The 20,673-nt window shown below is 48.1% G+C and overlaps 1 protein-coding gene across 2 annotated transcripts in view; it reads left to right on the plus strand.

The window, feature by feature from the left end:
- Window positions 1-16,029, plus strand: part of VPS13C (vacuolar protein sorting 13 homolog C) — a 91,055-nt gene extending 75,026 nt beyond the window's left edge. The window contains exons 44-51 of one of the 2 annotated variants that reach the window (XM_075576102.1): window positions 1,189-1,352; window positions 2,462-2,507; window positions 2,932-3,055; window positions 3,525-3,639; window positions 10,776-10,867; window positions 13,762-13,885; window positions 14,671-14,754; window positions 15,464-16,029. In XM_075576102.1, coding sequence (XP_075432217.1) covers window positions 1,189-1,352; window positions 2,462-2,507; window positions 2,932-3,055; window positions 3,525-3,639; window positions 10,776-10,867; window positions 13,762-13,885; window positions 14,671-14,754; window positions 15,464-15,562 — 848 coding nt within the window. In that variant the 3' untranslated portion in view covers window positions 15,563-16,029. Of the gene's footprint in view, window positions 1-1,188; window positions 1,353-2,461; window positions 2,508-2,931; window positions 3,056-3,524; window positions 3,640-4,839; window positions 5,410-10,775; window positions 10,868-13,761; window positions 13,886-14,670; window positions 14,755-15,463 lie in introns of those variants that run through there. The other variant, XM_075576103.1, reaches the window with a different exon arrangement.
- Window positions 16,030-20,673: the final 4,644 nt, after the last annotated feature.

Genomic DNA, 20,673 nt, shown 5'->3' on the forward strand with positions numbered 1-20,673 from the left:
ATATCCCTGCTTCAGCACAGGGGGCTCAATCAAAGACTGAGCCACTGATTGAGCCCCCTGTACTGAATCAGGGATAGCCTTAAAACCTGGCCTGTTGGTGGGCCTTGAAGACTGTAGTTGCCAACCCCTGGGTTAACCCCTTCCATTCCTCGTGGCCTCCGATTATAAGCACAGCAAGTCCGCTGAGGTTGCGTTGAGAAGCGCCAGTACACAGGTCTCGGGTAACTGTCAGGGTACTTTTAATTAAATGGTAGGTGAGGGATATTCTCCCAATAATCGGATCTCAGCTGTCCCAGGGATATGTATATATGATTTAGGATATGAGTCTTTAATCAAGGTATATAAGAGCAATGATGAGTGCTATGGGAGACTCAAATGAGGCAATATATGCAGAGGTATATTGGTACTAGTAACGCTGTGTGGCTGGCTCAGATCTCCATATATACCATAAAGGTCCAGAACAAGCCCCCAGCAAAACCAAAAAGTACATACCATATCAGTCAATGATACTGAGATCTCCCTCTTGCAGCACAGCTCTATCCTTGATGAGTGGGTGCATCACGTCAGACGTAGTACAAAGAAGGATGGTCCCAAAGGGGCCTTTGGCGGAGCACTACCGAGGAGAAGAAGGGGGCTGCAACCAGTGATGAATAAAAAAGATTTATTAGGTGGTCAAACAGAGGTACATGGTTACTTTGACGCGTTTCGGGACCTGCGTCCCTTTGTCAAAAAGTGAATTCGGTATGCGTGTAGACGCGAATTCACTTTTTGACAAAGGGACGCAGGTCCCGAAACGCGTCAAAGTAACCATGTACCTCTGTTTGACCACCTAATAAATCTTTATTATTCATCACTGGTTGCCGCCCCCTCCTTCTCCTCGGTAGTGCTCCGCCAAAGGCCCCTTTGGGACCATCCTTCTTTCTACTTTTAATTAAACAAGTACTATGGGATTGCTGAATTCTGACGTTGCTGCAGCCTGCTACTGGTTCAGCCCAGCAGCTCTTAGCACACTTAGTGAACCGGGCCCCACTGTGGGCTCTCTGTGTGACTCACATGGCCACGCTGGCTGAAAAGACGGACGTAAAGGGATTTAGGAAACGATTGCCTCATGTGCTAAGGGTTTAAGGTGTGTTTATTGCACGCTGTGTGCATCTCCTAATGATGTCTCCCCTCGGCCTCTCCGTGCAGGGGGAGCGGCCGGAGTGGTGTCTCGCATCACCGGATCGGTTGGGAAGGGCCTCGCTGCCATAACCATGGATAAAGAGTACCAGCAGAAACGGAGAGAGGAGATGGGACGGCAGCCAAAGGACTTCGGAGACAGTCTGGCAAAAGGCGGGAAGGGATTCTTACGGGTAATCGGCGGCTCGTTCCTCCTTTACAGCCTGCCTGGAACTTTCCTGAGGCCCTCTGTGGCGTGTTCCTTTTCCTGCATTATTCAGGACTCCATTCCTTCTTTTAGCTATCCTAACTTAAAGGGGACTATCCCTATCTACCACATAATAAACAGGGGAGCCTGGTCTGTGCTATTACTTTATAAGTATTACTCATCTACTCTCCCCGAGGCTCCTCTACTCTTGTTCTCCTGGAACCTAACCTTCTCAAAGCTTCTCCCTCACTTATTTACTCTTCCATGATGTCAGAATCCCAATGGCAACACAGAGATGGGGCCCGGCATATGCTAACCTGCTAGTAACTGTCTAGGAGCGGGGGTTACATGAGTATTTGTGTTTTAGTAATCCGGTGGGTCCCTCCCCATGTGAGTGTGTTTTAGTAATCCGGTGGGTCCCTCCCCATGTGAGTGTGTTTTAGTAATCCGGTGGGTCCCTCCCCATGTGAGTATTTGTGTTTTAATAATTTGGTCTCTGATGGATTGTAGTATTTAGGTGCATTGTTCTGTATGTAGCACAGAACAGTCATTCCTACACTGGCGACACACTTTATTCGAGCTCGGCTAGTCCCACGAATTCGGGTATACCCGGGTGTATTGAGGTTTGTGACTGTTTTCTGCCCGAGTGCATTGAGTTATTTTCCGGCAGGGATTGAAGCATTTTATTCCCGTTGGCTGCAATACTGCACAGTATATATATATATACTGCATTACAATTCAGGAATTTATGCCATCTGGTAGACACGCGAAGCATTGCAGCCTATTAAATCCTAATCCTTATCATTTAACAGATCAGCCGCCCATCAGCCAGGCATGAACCCAGGCTGGGAAGGCAAATGCAACGGGGCTTGTCAGAGGTGAGGAGCGGCGCATTCCAGGTATCTGCCAGGTACATACCGGGTATTTGCTCGAATAAAGTGTGTCGGTGCAGTATATAGAGGTACAGTACAGTGCAATATGGAAGTACCCGCACCGCACATTGTACGGCAAACATTAGGAAAACTGTAACCATGCCCCAAGAGCTTACGATCTAGGAATGAAAGTAAAGAAACCGCACTCCCTTTCTTTTCCCAGGGGGTGGTCGGCGGAGTGACCGGGATCATCACCAAACCGGTGGAAGGTAAGGCAGATACGAGCCCCTCTGCAAACCGTTCTATTGACTTGTCGGAAACGAGAGATTTTTATATATATTCTCACAAAATAAAGCGTTGCCGGCCCCTCTGGCAGGGAAGGGGTTAAGAGGTTGATATCCTACCGGGGATTTATTGGCTGCTAAAAAGGTTCTTATTTGGCTGATCAACATAACGGGGGGGGGGGAGGGGGGCGGTGGGTGCCTGGACATTGCCAGAACCATCCATTCACCGTACAGAAGGCAGTGGGAACTGTTTCCACGTGTAAGGGCCCACGCCGTGACAAGGGCCCACGCGTGGCAGTCGAAACGTTGGATGTTTTGCTGACTAAATTGCCTGATTATCAGGCCTGTGTGCCGGGATACTTCCTTCCTTCTCTGCATGTAACGGGTCATTTATTCTGGCCTCCTGCAGGGGCAAAGAAGGAAGGCGCCGCCGGGTTCTTCAAGGGTATCGGGAAAGGGCTTGTGGGAGTGGTGGCACGGCCGACGGGCGGCATCATCGATATGGCGAGCAGCACCTTCCAGGGCATCCAGAGGTAAGCGAGCTTGATGCTGGCAAGGAAGGGGTTACAAGTAAGAGAAACTTTGTGACCGTGGGGGTTCCTGTGTAGCGCCCTGTGTCTAAATACACTTCGTCTTTGGGCAGCGATGGCCTAGAGTCCAGCGAAGGTCTGGTGGATCTCCGTGCCGTAAAGGCTCAGAAGACGCTGCGGTTACACAGGGTGGCCTGAGGTAACGAGGCCTCATTCGTTGCTTTGTAGAAATGTTCTAATTTGGAATAAAATGCAGAAACAATGAGATGTCCGTGGCTCAGTTGCCAGCCGCAGAATGAAACCCTTCCCGCATGACGACCGAATGTTAGACGGGAACTGCGGCTCTCCAAAAACCCAATGGGGCCTCTCTATCTTGGGCCACCCTGGGGATACCAACACTAGAAGCTAAAGAGTCCTAGCAGTCCTGCCTCTCCTTACTCACAGACCGTCCGATTATCCTTCTGTCCAACAGAGTAGCTGAATCCACAGAAGAGGTTTCGCCCCTGCGCCCGCCGCGGCTGATTCACGAGGACGGCATTATCCGACCCTACAATCTAAGCGAAGCCCAGGGCTTCAGTTTGTTTGAGGTAAGTGCTCACTGAACTCGTCTGCGGGGCAAACTTTTATCCTAGTGACATCTGGTGGATCCCGGTAATAGTGCGTTGTGTGATATCGGGGCCGGCACCTCATCCTGGTCATCTAAACTCATTCAACCGATCATTTCTCAGCAACTGCACCGTGCGTGTTAGGATCCAACAGCGCGGTCTATCCCATTGGTTTGTGGTTCCTGCCATTCATTGTAGATGAAGCCTAGTTATCTATTAAGTCATTCTGCTAGTTGAATGTAGAGTCACGCTAAATCCTGTTGTGGTGAGGGCAGATTCAAGAGGTGATTCGAAAGCAGCTTGGCAGAACAGAGGGGGTTATGCTACTGAGAACTCTAAAGAGCACACAATTACCATCTGGAGTTTTATATCCAAGTATGGTTTGACCCAGGGGCGGCCAACTCCAGTCCTCAAGGGCCACCAACAGGTCAGCTTTTCAGGATATCCCTGCTTCAGCACAGGTAGCTCAATCAGTGGCTCAGCCATTGGCCAACTTCAATCCTCAAGGGCCACCAACAGGTCAGCTTTTCAGGATATCCCTGCTTCAGCACAGGTGGCTCAATCTGATTGCGCCTCCTGTGCTGAAGCAGGGATATCCTCAACCTGACTTGTTGGTGACCTTTGAGGACTGGAGTTGGCCAACGGCTGAGCCACTGATTGAGCCACCTGTGCTGAAGCAGGGATATCCTGAAAACCTGATGTGCTGGTGGCCCTTGAGGACTGGAGTTGGCCGCCTCTGGTTCAGGCCAATGCAAACATTTTGTCTTACAGAAAACACATTTCTGGGTCTCTGATGCATAGACACCATGGCAGAGATGTGAATACATCAGCACCAACGAATGCCATATACCAGATACCCATGGAAATCAGTCATTTCATTGAAAAGGAGTTTCGGAAAAGGGAACCTCATTCATTTCAGCACCAGGGACCCCCTGTTTCCAGAGATGTGCGTGCGCGTGTGCGTGTGCGTGTGTGTGTGTGTGTGTGTGTGTGTGCGTGCGTGTGTGTGTATTTACTGCTTACGCCTGGCAAACTCTGAATACCTCTCATGCTCCATTCATTTTGCTTGCCTTGTGTGTCCGGATCCTGCAGGTGATGGAGAAATGATTTCTCGCAGGGATTATCCCAGAGCATGTTCTAACCCTGTTCTCTCTCTCTCTCTCTCTCTCTCCGCGCACGCAGCAAGAATTGGACTGAAGGAGAGTAACATGTTTTTTCTTAGCCTCATTCTTCAGCCTCTCCTCCGTTCTCCCTTCTCCGCAATCGGGAGGCCTTTTGAGACCCAGGCCTCTGTTTTCGTGCCCTGAAAACCCCCTGCCAAGTTTCCATTTCTCTTTGTTCCCCTGCGCCATTCTCTGTGTCTGAACTCTGAGCGGCCAAAGGGCGGCAGGCAGCAAGGTCATGCTTGGCATTTCTACAACCGCTTGCAGTGAAGGGGTCTGCCTGTCGCTACGGTAACACTAGCAACAGGCAGACCGTCTCAAAATATAGGGTCATTTAACCGCTGCAGTGCCTGATGCTCGTTAAAACCTCTCGGGAGCAAAGGGTTTGTGTTATTTCAGTGTTTGGGTCTTTCCATCAGTAACAGAAATCCTTTTACGCTTTTCACCATTTGGTAAATCACACGTGGGGTGCCTATTCTGACCCCCGAAAGCCTCTCTCTCCAATCGGATATACCAGGGGTTCTCAGCACAAGTCCTCAACACCCTAACCCCCCTCCCCCCCAAACAGGTCAGGTTTACAGGATATCCCTGCTTCAGAACAGGTGGCTCAATCAGTGGCTGAGCCACTGAATGAGCCACCTGTGCTGAAGCTGGGATATCCTGAAAACCTGACTTTTGGGGGTCTTCAGGACAGGAGATGGTCACCCCTGAGTTACACCAATGCTTCATTCCCCATTGTACCAACACACCTTCCAACGTGGAGCACTTTACCTAACCCGACGGGTACACAAGTCCCATGGTGTAATGCCGAAACTGGGCCTGGCGATGGAGTGAGATACTTCATCCATTCCTGGCAGAGAAAGGGAAGACTTGGTGCCGGCTCGATGCCGCTCTGCCTCAGATCTTCCGATTCCCGTGTAGCAAACCCAACTCTGTTCTAGTAACGACATATTGTGAGTGAGGGTGGCATCACCTGGTAGCACCCATTCAAAATAATAATAAGCACACGCTACAAGAAGGGGGGGTCGACTCTAATGTGTTGGAAGAGCACAAATCCTTGACGTATAGCACACTAATGAAGATGCCTTGGTAGAAGATGCACATACTATAGGGCAGGGGTGGCCAACTCCAGTCCTCAAGGGCCACCAACAGTTGTTGATTGAGCCTCCTTTGCTGGAGCAGGGATATCCTGAAGACTTGGTGGCCCTCGAGGACTGGAGTTGGCCACCCTTGCTGTGGATCAGTGACACATGATGGACATCCAACCATTTATTCCCAACGGGGCATGCCGCTCACTGCAAAGTAACATGTTAAAGGCCTTACTTGAAGTTACTTTACCCAACTGGGTGCTGGGACAATCCATCGCAGGAAGGCATCTGGTATCCCAGCTATCTGTTATATACAAACGCAGAGTAGTTATACTGTAGAGGAGTGTGATTACCTAAGGGGGCGATGACCCCCCACTCTTCATATTTATGCAATTGGATGGTCACTGTGTTGTAACACATTACGAAGGTCTTTGCGGCAAACCCGTGCAGGTCTTTTCAAAGGTGTTCCCTCTTGCAGGTGGGTGCCAGGTTTGTATGGAGTAAGGAAAATCTGAAAGACCAACATTTCGGCCTCGAAGGGCCTTCCTCAGGGTGTAGCCAAGTTTATCCCGTCTCAGTCATTTACATTTCTGCTAAATCTGTGTTTTTATTTAATATCTGGAAATGGGCAATTTCTGCTTTATATTACATACGCAGCACACAGAAATATTAGTGTTCCCACGAGTCGGCCTTGTTTATGGAGCGGGGAAGAATTTATGGGAAATCTCAGAATAAGTCTAATTGGGGTTGCCAGGTGTCAAGTATTAAACAGGACTGTCTTGTATTTGGACCGTAAAAAATGAGAGGTAATACTGGACATGTGTGTGTATACTGGTATTACCTCTCTGGGCGTGTATGTGTATACCGGTATTACCTCTCTGGGCGTGTATGTGTATACCGGTATTACCTCTCTGGGCGTGTATGTGTATACCGGTATTATCTCTCTGGGCGTGTATGTGTATACCGGTATTATCTCTCTGGGTGTGTATGTGTATACTGGTATTATCTCTCTGGACATAGTGACCTGACCGGCTTGGGGGGCCGCAGGATTTCCCCTGAGCAGGGAGAGGGCCGGGCTGTTGCTAGGGGGCTGGGCATCTTCCTTCATCTTGATTGGCTGCATTACCCAGCAGCATCCAATCAGGAGGATGTGTCAGGAGCCTGGGGGTGGGGCCAAGGAGAGGAGGACACAGCATGGAGAGGAGAGAGAGGGGGGGAGGGGGTGTCGAGTGCGTTACAACTCTCACCATTCTGTCCAGTATTTTTGGAGAAGCGTCCTGGCCGCCCTATATACATACAGCCCTATATACATACAGCCCTATACGTCTTCCTGTTGAATTTTACTGACGGCTGTTTTTTTTTAACTTGCTTGCTGTATCTGATCGTTGGGTACAAACTCTGCGTTCAGGTTCCAATTAATCTCAAGCCAAGAGCTGCCATTTGTCTCTGGTCTCAAGCTCTGTCTGCCCCAGGCTGACCCATTTAATCAGAACTAAAAGCACAATTCTCTGTCTGTAATGCCCCTTGTTGAATGTTGTATCGTGCGCAACACCAAGTCCTCTCCGTCCTGGTCTGTCAGAGGTGATCTTGGCCATCTAGTTTAAAAAACAACAACAAATAACTACACCAAAGAACACCCATCAAGGGTGTCATTGAGTGCAGTGCAGAAACCAACGCTTCCGACCTAACTCCATGTCATACTCAGATTGAAGTCCGCTCCGGGATTTACAGAGCGCAGCTGCCTTATTGATTCTAGCCCTGTTAACAAGATATATATATATATTTACAATTGGTCATAGCCACACTCACCCGGGCGGGCCCGCATACACTCACACGGGAGGGCCCGCATACACTCACACGGGAGGGCCCGCATACACTCACACGGGAGGGCCCGCATACACTCACACGGGCGGTCCTGCATACACTCACACGGGCGGTCCCGCATACACTCACACGGGAGGGCCCCCATACACTCACATGGGAGGGCCCGCATACACTCACACAGGCGGTCCCGCATACACTCACACAGGAGGGCCCGCATACACTCACACGGGCGGTCCTGCATACACTCACATGGGAGGGCCCGCATACACTCACACAGGCAGTCCCGCATACACTCACACGGGAGGGCCCGCATACACTCACACGGGCGGTCCTGCATACACTCACACGGGCGGTCCCGCATAGACTCACACGGGAGGGCCCCCATACACTTACACGGGAGGGCCCGCATACACTCACACGGGCGGTCCTGCATACACTCACACGGGCGGTCCCGCATAGACTCACACGGGAGGGCCCGCATACACTCACACGGGAGGGCCTGCATAGACTCACACGGGAGGGCCCCCATACACTCACACGGGAGGGCCCCCATACACTCACACGGGAGGGCCCGCATACACTCACACGGGTGGGCCCGCATACACTCACACGGGAGGGCCCCCATACACTCACACAGGAGGGCCCGCATACACTCACACTGGAGGGCCCGCATACACTCACACGGGAGGGCCTCCATACACTCACACGGGAGGGCCCGCATGCACTCACACGGGAGGGCCCGCATGCACTCACACGGGAGGGCCCGCATCCACTCACACGGGAGGACCCCCATACACTCACACGGGAGGGCCCGCATACTCACACGGGAGGGCCCGCATACACTCACACGGGCGGGCCCGCATACACTCACACGGGAGGGCCCCCATACACTCACACGGGCAGTCCCGCATACACTCTCACGGGAGGGCCCCCATACACTCACACGGGCGGTCCCCCATACACTCACACAGGCGGTCCCCCATACACTCACACGGGCGGGCCCCCATACACTCTCACGGGCGGTCCCCCATACACTCTCACGGGCGGTCCCGCATACACTCACACGGGAGGGCCCGCATACACTCACACGGGCAGTCCCGCATACACTCACACGGGAGGGCCCGCATACACTCACACGGGAGGGCCCGCATACACTCACACGGGAGGGCCCGCATACACTCACACGGGAGGGCCCCCATACACTCACATGGGAGGGCCCGCATACACTCACACGGGAGGGCCCACATACACTCACACGGGAGGGCCCGCATACACTCACACGGGAGGGCCCGCATACACTCACACGGGAGGGCCCGCATACACTCACACGGGAGGGCCCGCATACACTCACACGGGAGGGCCCGCATACACTCACACGGGAGGGCCCACATACACTCACACGGGAGGGCCCGCATACACTCACACGGGAGGGCCCGCATACGCCGCAGCACAGGCAGCTGCACGGTTTACACTTTCAGCCTTTGTCTTTATTTATAAATAGGAAATATACCTGTGTAGTATTCACAGGTAACGAACGAGGACCAATTATAATTAGGTTTAAATATAATACCGTGTTTGCCATGTTGTTTACAAAGCACTCTGTGGGTTAGTTGACATAAGGACCTCCAAGTGCAACACTATTCTTATATTGACTGTGAATGCCTTCTATTCTTGTAGCCGACTAGTTACTATGTACGCCACGGTATATGTTGGAGATATTTATCGCCGTTATGGTGGCCATTGGTTTATATGTATTAATGTCTGTGGTTATATGTCTCCTATTGAGCAATAAATGTCATTTTTGTTCAACTCCTTTCTTCTGTGGATATTAATCAGAAATAATTGCCTGCCAATATTAATTAACGGAATAATGCCTGTTACTGGTTGTTAACTTTATTAACTGTCCACCTCCGTTAACAGGCAGCGATGTCTCCAGAGAATACTGAATCCGTAGCGATATCTGTCCCTTAAATAAATAGCCCTGAATGGGGCTGGAAGTGTGTATGTATCATCTCGCACACCGAGAACGAGGCCATTAGACTCATTCTTGTGATGTCAAATCTGTGTGATCCAACTGCATTGTGTCTGCCTTCTGTGCTCAATACACGATGTGGAGAGTGGTTATATGGCGTTAGCTGACCCCAGAGTAACATTTATTGATTGTTTGCTATATTTGATGTAGTAAAACACAGGAGGGAGAGGGAGGAGGGGGTACGATACCTTTTTATTGGACCAACGAGTAGTTATGTTACAAGCTTTCCAACCTCTCGGGTCCTTCATCAGGTCTGGCAGCAATACAGAAACACAATGTTATATACAGTGTGTGTTAGAGGGGTATCTGGGTGCAGTGGATGTGGAGAGGAAGTAGGATATTAAGATAAGGTGGATGCTGGTGTGAAAATGAACATTGAAGGCATAACAGGCTTCTCTCTAGAAATGTAGTAACAAAGCAGGGGGAGGTATGATACCTTTTATTGGACCAACAAGTAGTTGAGATGTTACAAGCTTTCCAACCTTGGGTAGGACCTAGTGAAGGACCCTGAGAGGTTCGGTATCTTGTAACATATCAACTACTTGTTGGTCCAAAAAAAGGTATCCTACCCCCTCCTCCCTCTCCCTCCTGTGTTACTACATGGAAGAACGGACCAACACGCCCCCCCTCCCCCACCCTTCTTTGCCTCTATTGAAATGCAAAAGCGACCTGGATATTCAGGAGACCGGAGAATGGGACAAGACTGTGTAACATGGCTACTCGCCCTTCTCTTGCTTTCTACACTTGGTGTAATTTCCACCTTCTCTCCTGATCTCCTTTGATATTCACCTTTCCTGCACAAACTACATTACCACCCTATAGGCAATGCATCCGGCTCCTCTGGCATTAACGGGGTTAAACCCATCAGTCATTCCATTGTAACAAAGGAAAGCGTTGGGTAGAGGAGGAATGCCCACATGACCAAGGCGGGAATGTTACAGCCCACAGAACTGTCCCTTGGTACATGGCGACTCGCCATTTATAGGCCGTGCTTTGGTCTCCATCTTGCAGATCTCCAATATCAAGAAGCTGGATGGGGAAATCTACCGATATTACTGCGGTCTGCCCGAGGGTAGAAAATCCAACCTGGTGGTCACCAACAGGTATGTTCCGCGAATATACCGTACTCGTCCGATTTATAGGACGACCCTAAATATACTGTAAGGCGACTCAACTAATTTCAATAGTGGATGGAAAGAAAAAAGTTTTTATATATATATTTATTTATATATACACACACACACACACACACACATATTCTGTGTCTCTCTGTCTGTCTCTGTTTCCGCGTCTCTGTGGCTGTCTCTCTTGCTTTGAGCTTCCTGCCACAAGCAACATGGCTGCTTCAGGCCCCCAAGGCGGAGCTTCCTCCGTTTCACCCTCCTCCCTCATACATCCCACTGCTGATTGGCTCACAAAGTAGGCGAGGCCTGATTTATACGGCGTGTGTGTACTTTTCAACTTCACTTTATTGGAAAAAACAGTCGCCTTATAACTGTACATATTACCGGGGCCCGGCTGTCCGGAACGAGACCCGGGGCCCGACTACATATACATTTGCCGCGCTATCAGGCCTATCTGGCCTGATGGGAAGGCCCTTAGCTGTGGCGGTCGCCTCCTTCTTGACGCCCTCCTTCTACTTCTGAACCGTAGCGCCAAATAATGCCGCATACGTCATCAACGTGACGTCACACGGCGTCTCATTGCCATGGCAACATGACATTGCATTACCGTGGCAACGCGACGCCACGTTGGTGAGCTGCGGTTGAGAAGGAGGGCAGCAGCAAGGAGGCGGTCGCCACAGCAAAGTGCAGGGGAAAGAAGAGCTGCTGGGGGGCCCAAAAATTCCTGAACCAACTCTCGGCGGCGCTGATTACACACATGGGATAATTACGGATTATTTTGGTAAAACCCGTGTTTATTGTTTTTTGCTTTTCCGGTGGGAAGCAGCGGGTCTCCATAGCTGAATGTTGGATTGCTCCGTTAAAGAGGCGATCCAAGCAGCTTAAAAAAATAAAATAAGCAATACATCTTTTTGTTCTGTTTTAATCTATGCCGCCTTTGATTACATTTTATTGAAAACTAATGACCTAAGCTGCTGATTGATTGGTTCTCTTGTGATCGATCCGCAAAGATCCTGCTTCCCAAGGGTTCACTAAATGGCCGCCTTTCAGTTTCAAATCAATCCTTCAGTCAGTATAACACGGCAGCTACAATATTACCTTATTATATAACAATATAACAGGTAACATTGTCTATTGTTACAGTTTTCAGCTCAAACTGCTGGGAACATTGGCAACACATTATCCAAAACAGGAAAGTGTTGCAAAGATCTTGCGCTGCTGGGGAGGTGGCATAAACCTGCTATAGAAATCAAAGGAGGCTCAGTGTATTAAACCTCATTAAAAATGATGTTGATTTGAATAAAAAATTAAAAAAAAGGTAGTAAGTATCACCTGTCACAGGAGACCAGGTACTTTTTACACCATTTATATATTACCGGGAACATTCATTAGGCAGAACAAGGTAGTAAAAACAAAGTGTAATATATTTAGGTAAACCCACATACAACAAGAAGAATTACACATTACACTTACTGGGGGTCTGGGGGTGGGGGTGGGGGTGGGGAGGAATCTAAGCTTTCCTAGGTGCAGGGCGCCCGCTTGCATGAGCTTACCCTGACCGGGAGATACACCCGGTTATCCTGGTCCTCTCTTCGGCTTCTGTTCCCAGCCGTGAATCTCAGAACTTGGTTCTCGAGTCTGACTTAGTCTCTGAGACTTTTCAGGCTTCAAAACGAATCTGGTTGCTCTGCTATTTAGAACAGAGCAACGTTGAAAAGCTCGCCCGCGCTTCAGCGACTCGAGTCATTGGTCGCACAACACTCGCTCTCTTGGTCAGCACCTTACATACACTCCACTGGGCTATCTCCAGAACGGAGGCGGAAGGAGCAGCCAATTGGAGCATGGGAATCCCTCCCCGCCAGCCAATAGAAAGAGGGGCTCGTCCCTCGGCTGACGTCCGAGGAGTAGGCTCGAAAAGCCGGGTGATTGGGAAATATGGTTTGAAATATGAAAGGAGAGCAGACTCTATGGCTGTATCCTCCCTGGCTAACTCATTGCCACCCGCGGGCCGGCTCCACCAAGTCCACCAAATACAAAAGGTGTCCCTACGGGGTGCCCTTTGTAGTCCGGACCTGGCCATTTGCCTTTCCTCGCCCACCAAACTGTTTTCACACACCTGGACATCCTCTCCCCTTTGAACTACGGACTCTATGCAGACTCACACCTTAACGGGATGCCCGGGCACACTGCATCGAGAATTATAATAAATGTATCAAACGTTGGAAAACATATTTTAATACATAGGGGACCTTGGGAAGTCTCATGACTGTAAGGGGCTTTGGACTGAGATATTGGGGCTCGAAAACCAGGAGTCGGGGACACGGGACAGCCCCGGTGTAATTCTACTCGCTTACCGGCATATCATGCCTGCTCACCAGGTAGAATGAAGGTACTAACAGTAGCTCTGGTCCCCGAACTCCTGCAAACAAAAGAATCTGTGGCTAAGGCATCTCTTTGTCCCCTGGCCCCTTCCCACTGTCCTAGTGATCTTTAGCCACACTGCTTGGTAAAGTGAGTGTGTATACCAATACTGAGGTCCTGAGGAAGAGTGCATTGCACTTAAAAGCTTGTCTATATATTCTTAGTCCTAATAAACCATGGGCTACCCGCTGTTCAATTACCCACGTGTTGAAGCTTTCCCACATACATCTTATTATATTGTATCAACTTTGTTGCTACTGCCAACACCTTACTTGCTGCGCCATGTTAGACTCCCTGGGGGCATGTGTATATCTTTCTGGGTTAATAAGGAAGTCTGTGACCAGTTTAGTACGAAGTAGATTTGAGCTCTTCCCCCCCTCCCCCCCACCTAACCCACTGCAAGAAGGAGACTGAAAAGCTTAATTCCAGCAAATCTCTTTCTTCCATTCCAGGAGACTGATGTGTGTGAAGGAAGTGGAGATTCTTGGCCACATAAGTATAGATTGGGACTACTCCTTTGAAGAGTTCACCCGCCCACCATCTGTGGAAGAAAATATATTGCATATCTGTGTCAAGGTATGTGATATCTCTCTCCTCTCTCTCTCTCTTATCCTACTCTCTCATCTCTCTCTCTCTCTTATATCTCCCTCTCCTCTCTCTCTGTTATATCCCTCTCCTCTCTCTCCTCTCTCTTATATCTCTCTCCTCTCTCTCCTCTCTCTTATCTCTCTCTCTCTCTCTCTCTCTCTCTCTCTCTCTCTCTCTCTCTCTCTCTCTCTCTCTCTCTCTCTCTCTCTCTCTCTCTCTCATATCTCTCATATCTCTCATATCTCTCATATATCTCATATCTCTCATATCTCTCATATCTCTCATATCTCTCACGGGGCTCGTGGGGCACTAGGTCATTAATATCTCACGGGACTCAGGGAGCCCAATGACGCAGCGCTACACACTCTCACACACACACACACACACACACACACACACACTACAATGTGTTGTGATGTAAAGAATTAGCCAATGCTATTACTCTAGCTACCGTGTCCCGGCGAGACCTACACTGCGCCCCATACACTGCGCCCCATACGCTGGACGCATACACTGCGCCCCATACACTGCGCCCCATACACTGCGTACACTGCGCCCCATACACTGCGTACACTGCGCCCCATACGCTGGGCCCCATACACTGCGCCCCATACACTGCGCCCCAGCAGGAGAAGCGGACATTGTTTTGAATCCGCACCAGAACGGTCCATACTGCGCGTCACGGCGTACACTATAAGGTCGGTCTGCGTGCGCTGAGGCCCTACTCTGCTGACCTGGTCAAGTTCAAATGGTTGAATTCCCTCTCTGAACAGGATCATGGACTCTTCCAGAAAAAAGACAGCCCCCATCAGGAGAGCCACAAAAGGATCGCTCTCCTAGACCGCGGCACCGCTCAGGTCAGTCATGCCTGCGCTTTGCAGGCCGGAGGCTTTGAGATGACAGCACGGAGCTGACCCCTCTCTCGTGCAGCGGGGGTTCACGTAGATGTTGGGGTGCAGTGTTCCGACCCTCAGTTAATGTTAATATAAGGGGGTCTTTGTTTTATTCCTTTACACTTCCATGCTGATCTTTAAATGAGCATTAAGTTGTTATGTAAATGGATTGCTGACTATCTCTGTATTTGTGTGCGTTCTGTGATTGTGTAAGGGGCGAGGCACAGGAGAGCTGGGGGAGGCTGGCATTCCCTCTGTGATTGTGTAAGGGGGCGAGGCACAGGAGAGCTGGGGGAGGCTGGCATTCCCTCTGTGATTGTGTAAGGGGCGAGGCACAGGAGAGCTGGGGGAGGCTGGCATTCCCTCTGTGATTGTGTAAGGGGCGAGGCACAGGAGAGCTGGGGGAGGCTGGCATACACTGTGATTGTGTAAGGGGGCGAGGCACAGGAGAGCTGGGGGAGGCTGGCATACACTGTGATTGTGTAAGGGGCCGAGGCACAGGAGAGCTGGGGGAGGCTGGCATTCCCTCTGTGATTGTGTAAGGGAGGGAAGCACAGGAGAGTTGGGGGAGGCTGGCATTCCCTCTGTGATTTTGTAAGGGAGGGAGGCACAGGAGAGCTGGGGGAGGCTGGCATTGCCTCCTGTGCTAAAGATGCTTTTGATCATTTCACAGAGGGTGCTCAAAGCCATCGACGACGCCCAGACCACACGCCAACAGCACACATTGGTGCGGCAACGATCGGAGAGATTTATCAAGCAATACACCAGCTGAAAACCGGAGCGGGTCCCCTCGTGTGTGAGCTTCCCTTTCCTGCTGTGTAACATTTCATTTACAATACTACGTCCACGGCTTCAGCCACGTGGTAACTAGCTTTGTGGACTGCAGAATCTCCCCCCTGCGTTTGGAATCCGTCCTTTTCCCCCCCACACTGCGGGAGACGCCTCTCTCTCCCAAAGACGAGACTGCATGAAGACGGAGTCGTCCCCTGAGCACTGGGAGAGTTTCCACGGCCGGATGGCAAACGGAACCATTTGTTTTTACTGGTCTACGTGTTGTACGGTGCCATGTATTTGCCCAGCTGACTACCGCCGCCTGGAGCTGTGTGTGAAGGTTCGGGGGGCGCTCTGCGGGTACTACTTGAATATCCATCAGACACAAAGGCTACCTTTGTCCTGAAGAAGAAACCACTGACTGATTGTACAAATGCACAGATTTAATAAAGAAATATTTGCACTCGACTTCCTCTCCGTGGCTGTGTTTCACGTATGAATGACGTTTCCAATGAAAATCCGAATGTGTGCAAATAAATCGGAAAAATAAGGTACCAGTGGACCAAGCACACGATGTAACGTACAGGAGAAGCCTACGGTCCATCTGCCGCAGTGACCGGAACCTTCCAAGTGGTTACTCTGCCCCTCTCCGCACACAGTGACCATGTATTGCATAGAAAACCTAGCAGTGAGTGGGTTAACCCTTAGTCACATGTCTATGTGGAAGGGGGCGTGAGCACATGGCACTAGTTTGACTTCTGATGATTAGCGGGGGTTTGTTACGGTTCCGGAGTTCATGGCACCAGAAGTCCTTTGATTTTTCTTAAGAATTCAATCAGCTAGCTTTGTTTATTATTCTTATTCCTTGATTACTGGGGAAGCCAACTCCAGTCCTCAAGGGCCAGCAACAGGTCAGGTTTTGCAGATATCCCTGCTTCAGCACAGGAGTGTCAGTCAACGACCACCACTGAGTGAGCCACCTGTGCTGAAGCTGGGATATCGTTAAAACATGATGTTGGTGGCCCTTGAGGACTGGAGTTGGCCACCCTTGCTTTAGAATGTAATGTGGTTTGGAGGGTGTGTGTGTGTGTGTGTGTGTGTGTGTGTGTGTGTGTGTGTGTGTGTGTGTGTGTCTTTATTTGTATAGCATGGTAGAACGAACACGGCACAACGGATTTCAGATAACTAAACTCATTTATTGAGCCAACACAACGTTTCGACCTTAGTGGTCTTTATCAATTGACATAGTGGTATAACACACAATCCCATCAGATTCATTAAATAGCACCCAAACCCCCATCATGCATTCTGTTCAATTAGTCCTGATATTCATATGTGCTGAAAACACCCTTATTTCCATTCCCTAATACCTCCATGTGTTGTATATTATAAAAGTCTTATCCGGGTCTTTAAGTGGTAATCAGATAATCCGTTTCACCCCATCTCAGCCGTTACACCGCTGCTGACGTGTCTCATGGCATCAGCCATTTGTATGCTTCATCTGGGTCTTCTGTCGTGGAACGCACTCATCGCGCTATGCGGTTCAATCCCTGCGCATGCGCATATGCCGGATTCCTCCATCCTTATTCCGTATGGAACGCATGAATCGCGCACTGCGTGTCAATCACTGCGCATGCGCTTCCTCTTCTTTTAGCGTCCTCGTTATTCCTGCTTGCATGGGGCGCATCACGTCATTCTGGTCCCTCGATGTGTCTGTCATGGACCACTACAACTCCAGTTGCCGGGGAAGATATCTGATGCCTTTGTCATCACGAGATCCCAGTGTATAAAAGAAAGAGAAAGGAAGGGTGAATCAGCAACAGCTAATGTAGTCAGATTGCATAAGAACAAATACTTAACCCTACTGTGCCAAGTGAAAAAACTAAGTACCAATAAAAATAAAGGAACCGATTTAAAAATGGTTGGTCTTTATCTTGCAATTAAATAAATTCTTCTACGAAATCCATAATCCCAGAGGTATACTGATCTTACATATTTTAATCCATATCAGCAAACAGTGGCAGCAACCTTAGGCTAAGGAGAAGAATATTTTTTTATTATTATTATCTTTCCTCAATAAAGCATCCCTGTAGACGGACATTCATAGAGGTACACAATTGGAGACTTTTATAAGGTGAAATTATAATAAGGCTTTATTGTGCCTTTTCCTTTTCATCAGGAAATCCATCCAAACACGGGGGGGGGGGGGACAAAGCTTCTATTCACTTGGGAGTATTTCTAGTGAAACACTATGCAATTAATTCACATCTCCCTTAGTCAAGATTTTCTCCCAGCCCCAAACACATAGCATGAAATAAGCAGATATAAGAAGTCTCTTAAGAATGAAAGTCTTATCTGTTTCTTGGAGGGAAAATCTTCTCAGTTCCTGGTTCAGCTCCCTTCCCTCAGGGTGTGTCAGCTTCAGGTTTAGTAGTTTTCCCTGGGTTTTGAAATCGGCTCTGCTGTGTCTTCTGGCAGAGCTCAAGACATGGTCAGCTCCAGAGATCTGTGTTCTCTTGGTCAGTCTCTCCTGGGAGACTCAAGAACCCCTGCTCTGTCTCCAAAGGTCAGCTCAAATGTGAGCTAAGGAGTCACTTCCTGTCTCAACAGACAGGCTTTTGTAAGCATCTAAATCAGGCAGGTGGTGTTTATTAATTGACTACCAACAGTTAACCACCACACTGCTAGATTAAAGGCACATTACTTGAACAGGGATTACTCCCCTGTTACAATCCCAATGATAGAAAATCATTCAGTCCATTGGGATATTCTGTATCTAATGTATGAATCCAAAAGGATTCACGCTGTAGCAATAAGACATCTTTGTCTATACCTGCCTTAGCTTTTTTATATGTTCGATCCTGATTAATTTTAATCGGTATCCTCTGCACAATTACAGATTTTGCTCTTATGTTCAATGAACCTTGTTTTAAGCATTCGATTACTTTTACCAATATAACACAGTCCACATGGGCACTTGATCATATACACTATATTGGTAGTTGTACATGTGATCCGTTCTTTTATTTTAAACAGCTTGCCACTTCTGGGGTGATTGAACGTATCCCCAGTATTCAGAATATTGCAAATACTACATCCATAGCATTTATAACCACCTGCCTTAGGTGCACTTAAGAAATGTGGAGTAATGTAGTGTTTCTGATTATCAGCTTGATTAAGATGTCTTTTAAATTCTCCCCTCGTTTATAGGCAAACCGTGAGAGATCCTTACAGACATCCTTCAAAGTGTCGTCAGTCTGTAATATTCTCCAGTGTTTTTTGAGTGTTTGTTTAATAAAACCACTGGCCATTGTAAACTTACTGACACATGTCAAACGATCACTTTTTAAGGCTTGCTGTGGAGGTTTGTTGATTGCTGTAATTATTTCAGATCTTTTATGTCTTCTCTCTGCAAATCTCTCCTCAATTTCTTTTAAAGTGTCGTCTAATTTGGTTTGCCTGTCTACAATGCGTGTTGCTCTGATCTTTTGTGAAAACTGTAACATTTGTTTCAGGCGCTCTGGGTGGAAGCTGGATGCATGCAAGGTACAGTTTCTGTCTGTGGGCTTCCTACTGTATAAAGATCACTGTGTAATTCTCCATTTTCACATGTTAGGAGCACATCTAGATGAGAAATCTGCTTTCTGCTCCAATTTTTAGTGAATCTCACAGTTGTCTAGTCCATCCAAATAATCAAAAAAATTAGTTGGTTCCTCTTCTGTACCTTCCCAGAGAAATAGCAGATTGTCAATATATCTACAATAGAAGAGCATATTGTTATAATGTTCTGTTGAAAAAAATAAACCTCTCCTCAAACTCCGTCATATATAAATTAGCGTAGGACGAGCCACAGTGCTGCACATTGCTGTTCCTGCTGTCTGGAAATAAAAAGTCTGCTCGAACTTAAAGTAATTTTTGTATAGAACAAAATGGAGGAGCATAATGTAATCAACTGGTGGGTTTGTTTTGTGTGCAATGATCAAGTTTTGTCTAATGACATCTAGACCATCCTCGTGTGGGATTATGGTGTATAAATTTGTCACATCCATTGTCACCATTAAAATGTCTTTCCCATCAAGAGGCACTAAGCGTATCTTTTTTCAGGAAATCAAATACATCTTGTATGTACGATTTGCTTTTAACGACCAGAGGCTGCAAAAAAGTGTCAACATAAACTGCTAATGGCTGGTTGATGGAACATGTGGCTGATATGATGGGCCTCCCTGGAGGATTTTGCAAACTCTTATGGACCTTTGGTAATAAATAGAGAACTGGTCTTCTGGGGGTTTTCATAGTAAGATAATTTACTGTTTCTTCATCAATCCATAAATTGTTTAATCCTAATTGAAGAATGCCCTTAATTTCAGTTTGATACCTTAATGTAGGATCATGGTCAAGCTTTATATAACACTCCTGATTACCCAATTGCCTCAGTGCCTCTGTTTTATACATAGTATAGTCTTGCACTATAAGTGCTCCTCCCTTATCAGCTCTCTGGAAAATAATGTTGTTATTACCCCTAAGATTTGTTAATGCCTCCTTTTGTTCAAGTGTAAGATTACAATTTGTGTAGTGTTTCCTTTTGAAATATTGTTTCACATCATTTTTGATAAGACGCATAAATACGTTAACACCTGTGTTTTTAAAGGGTGCAATAAACCCGGATTTCAATTTACACTGATTGGTTTTTACCTGTCCTTGTTGATGCCATTGAACAGAATGCATGATTGGTGTTTGGGTGCTATTTAATGAATCTGATGGGATTGTGTGTTATGCCACAATGTCACTTGATAAAGACCACTAAGGTCGAAACGTTGTGTTGGCTCAATAAATGAGTTTAGTTATCTGAAATCGGTTGTGCCGTGTTCCTTCCCCATGCTATACATTGGCCTGACTGACAGGCTATCGTTCAAGCACGGGAGCACCGTTAATTGTATCATTGTTATACTCTATTTTAGGTGTGCAGCATTTGCCTTACATGTCTTTATTTGTATAGCGCCATTAATGTACATAGCGCTTCACAGCAGTAATAGTTACAATCATATAAATAACACATAATAAGATATAAATAACACAAAGGGGAGAAGTGCTTCCGACTTAAAAGTAACATTT

Source organism: Ascaphus truei, chromosome 18 (genome assembly GCF_040206685.1).
Source record: "Ascaphus truei isolate aAscTru1 chromosome 18, aAscTru1.hap1, whole genome shotgun sequence".
Classification (NCBI taxonomy): Eukaryota; Metazoa; Chordata; class Amphibia; order Anura; family Ascaphidae; genus Ascaphus; species Ascaphus truei.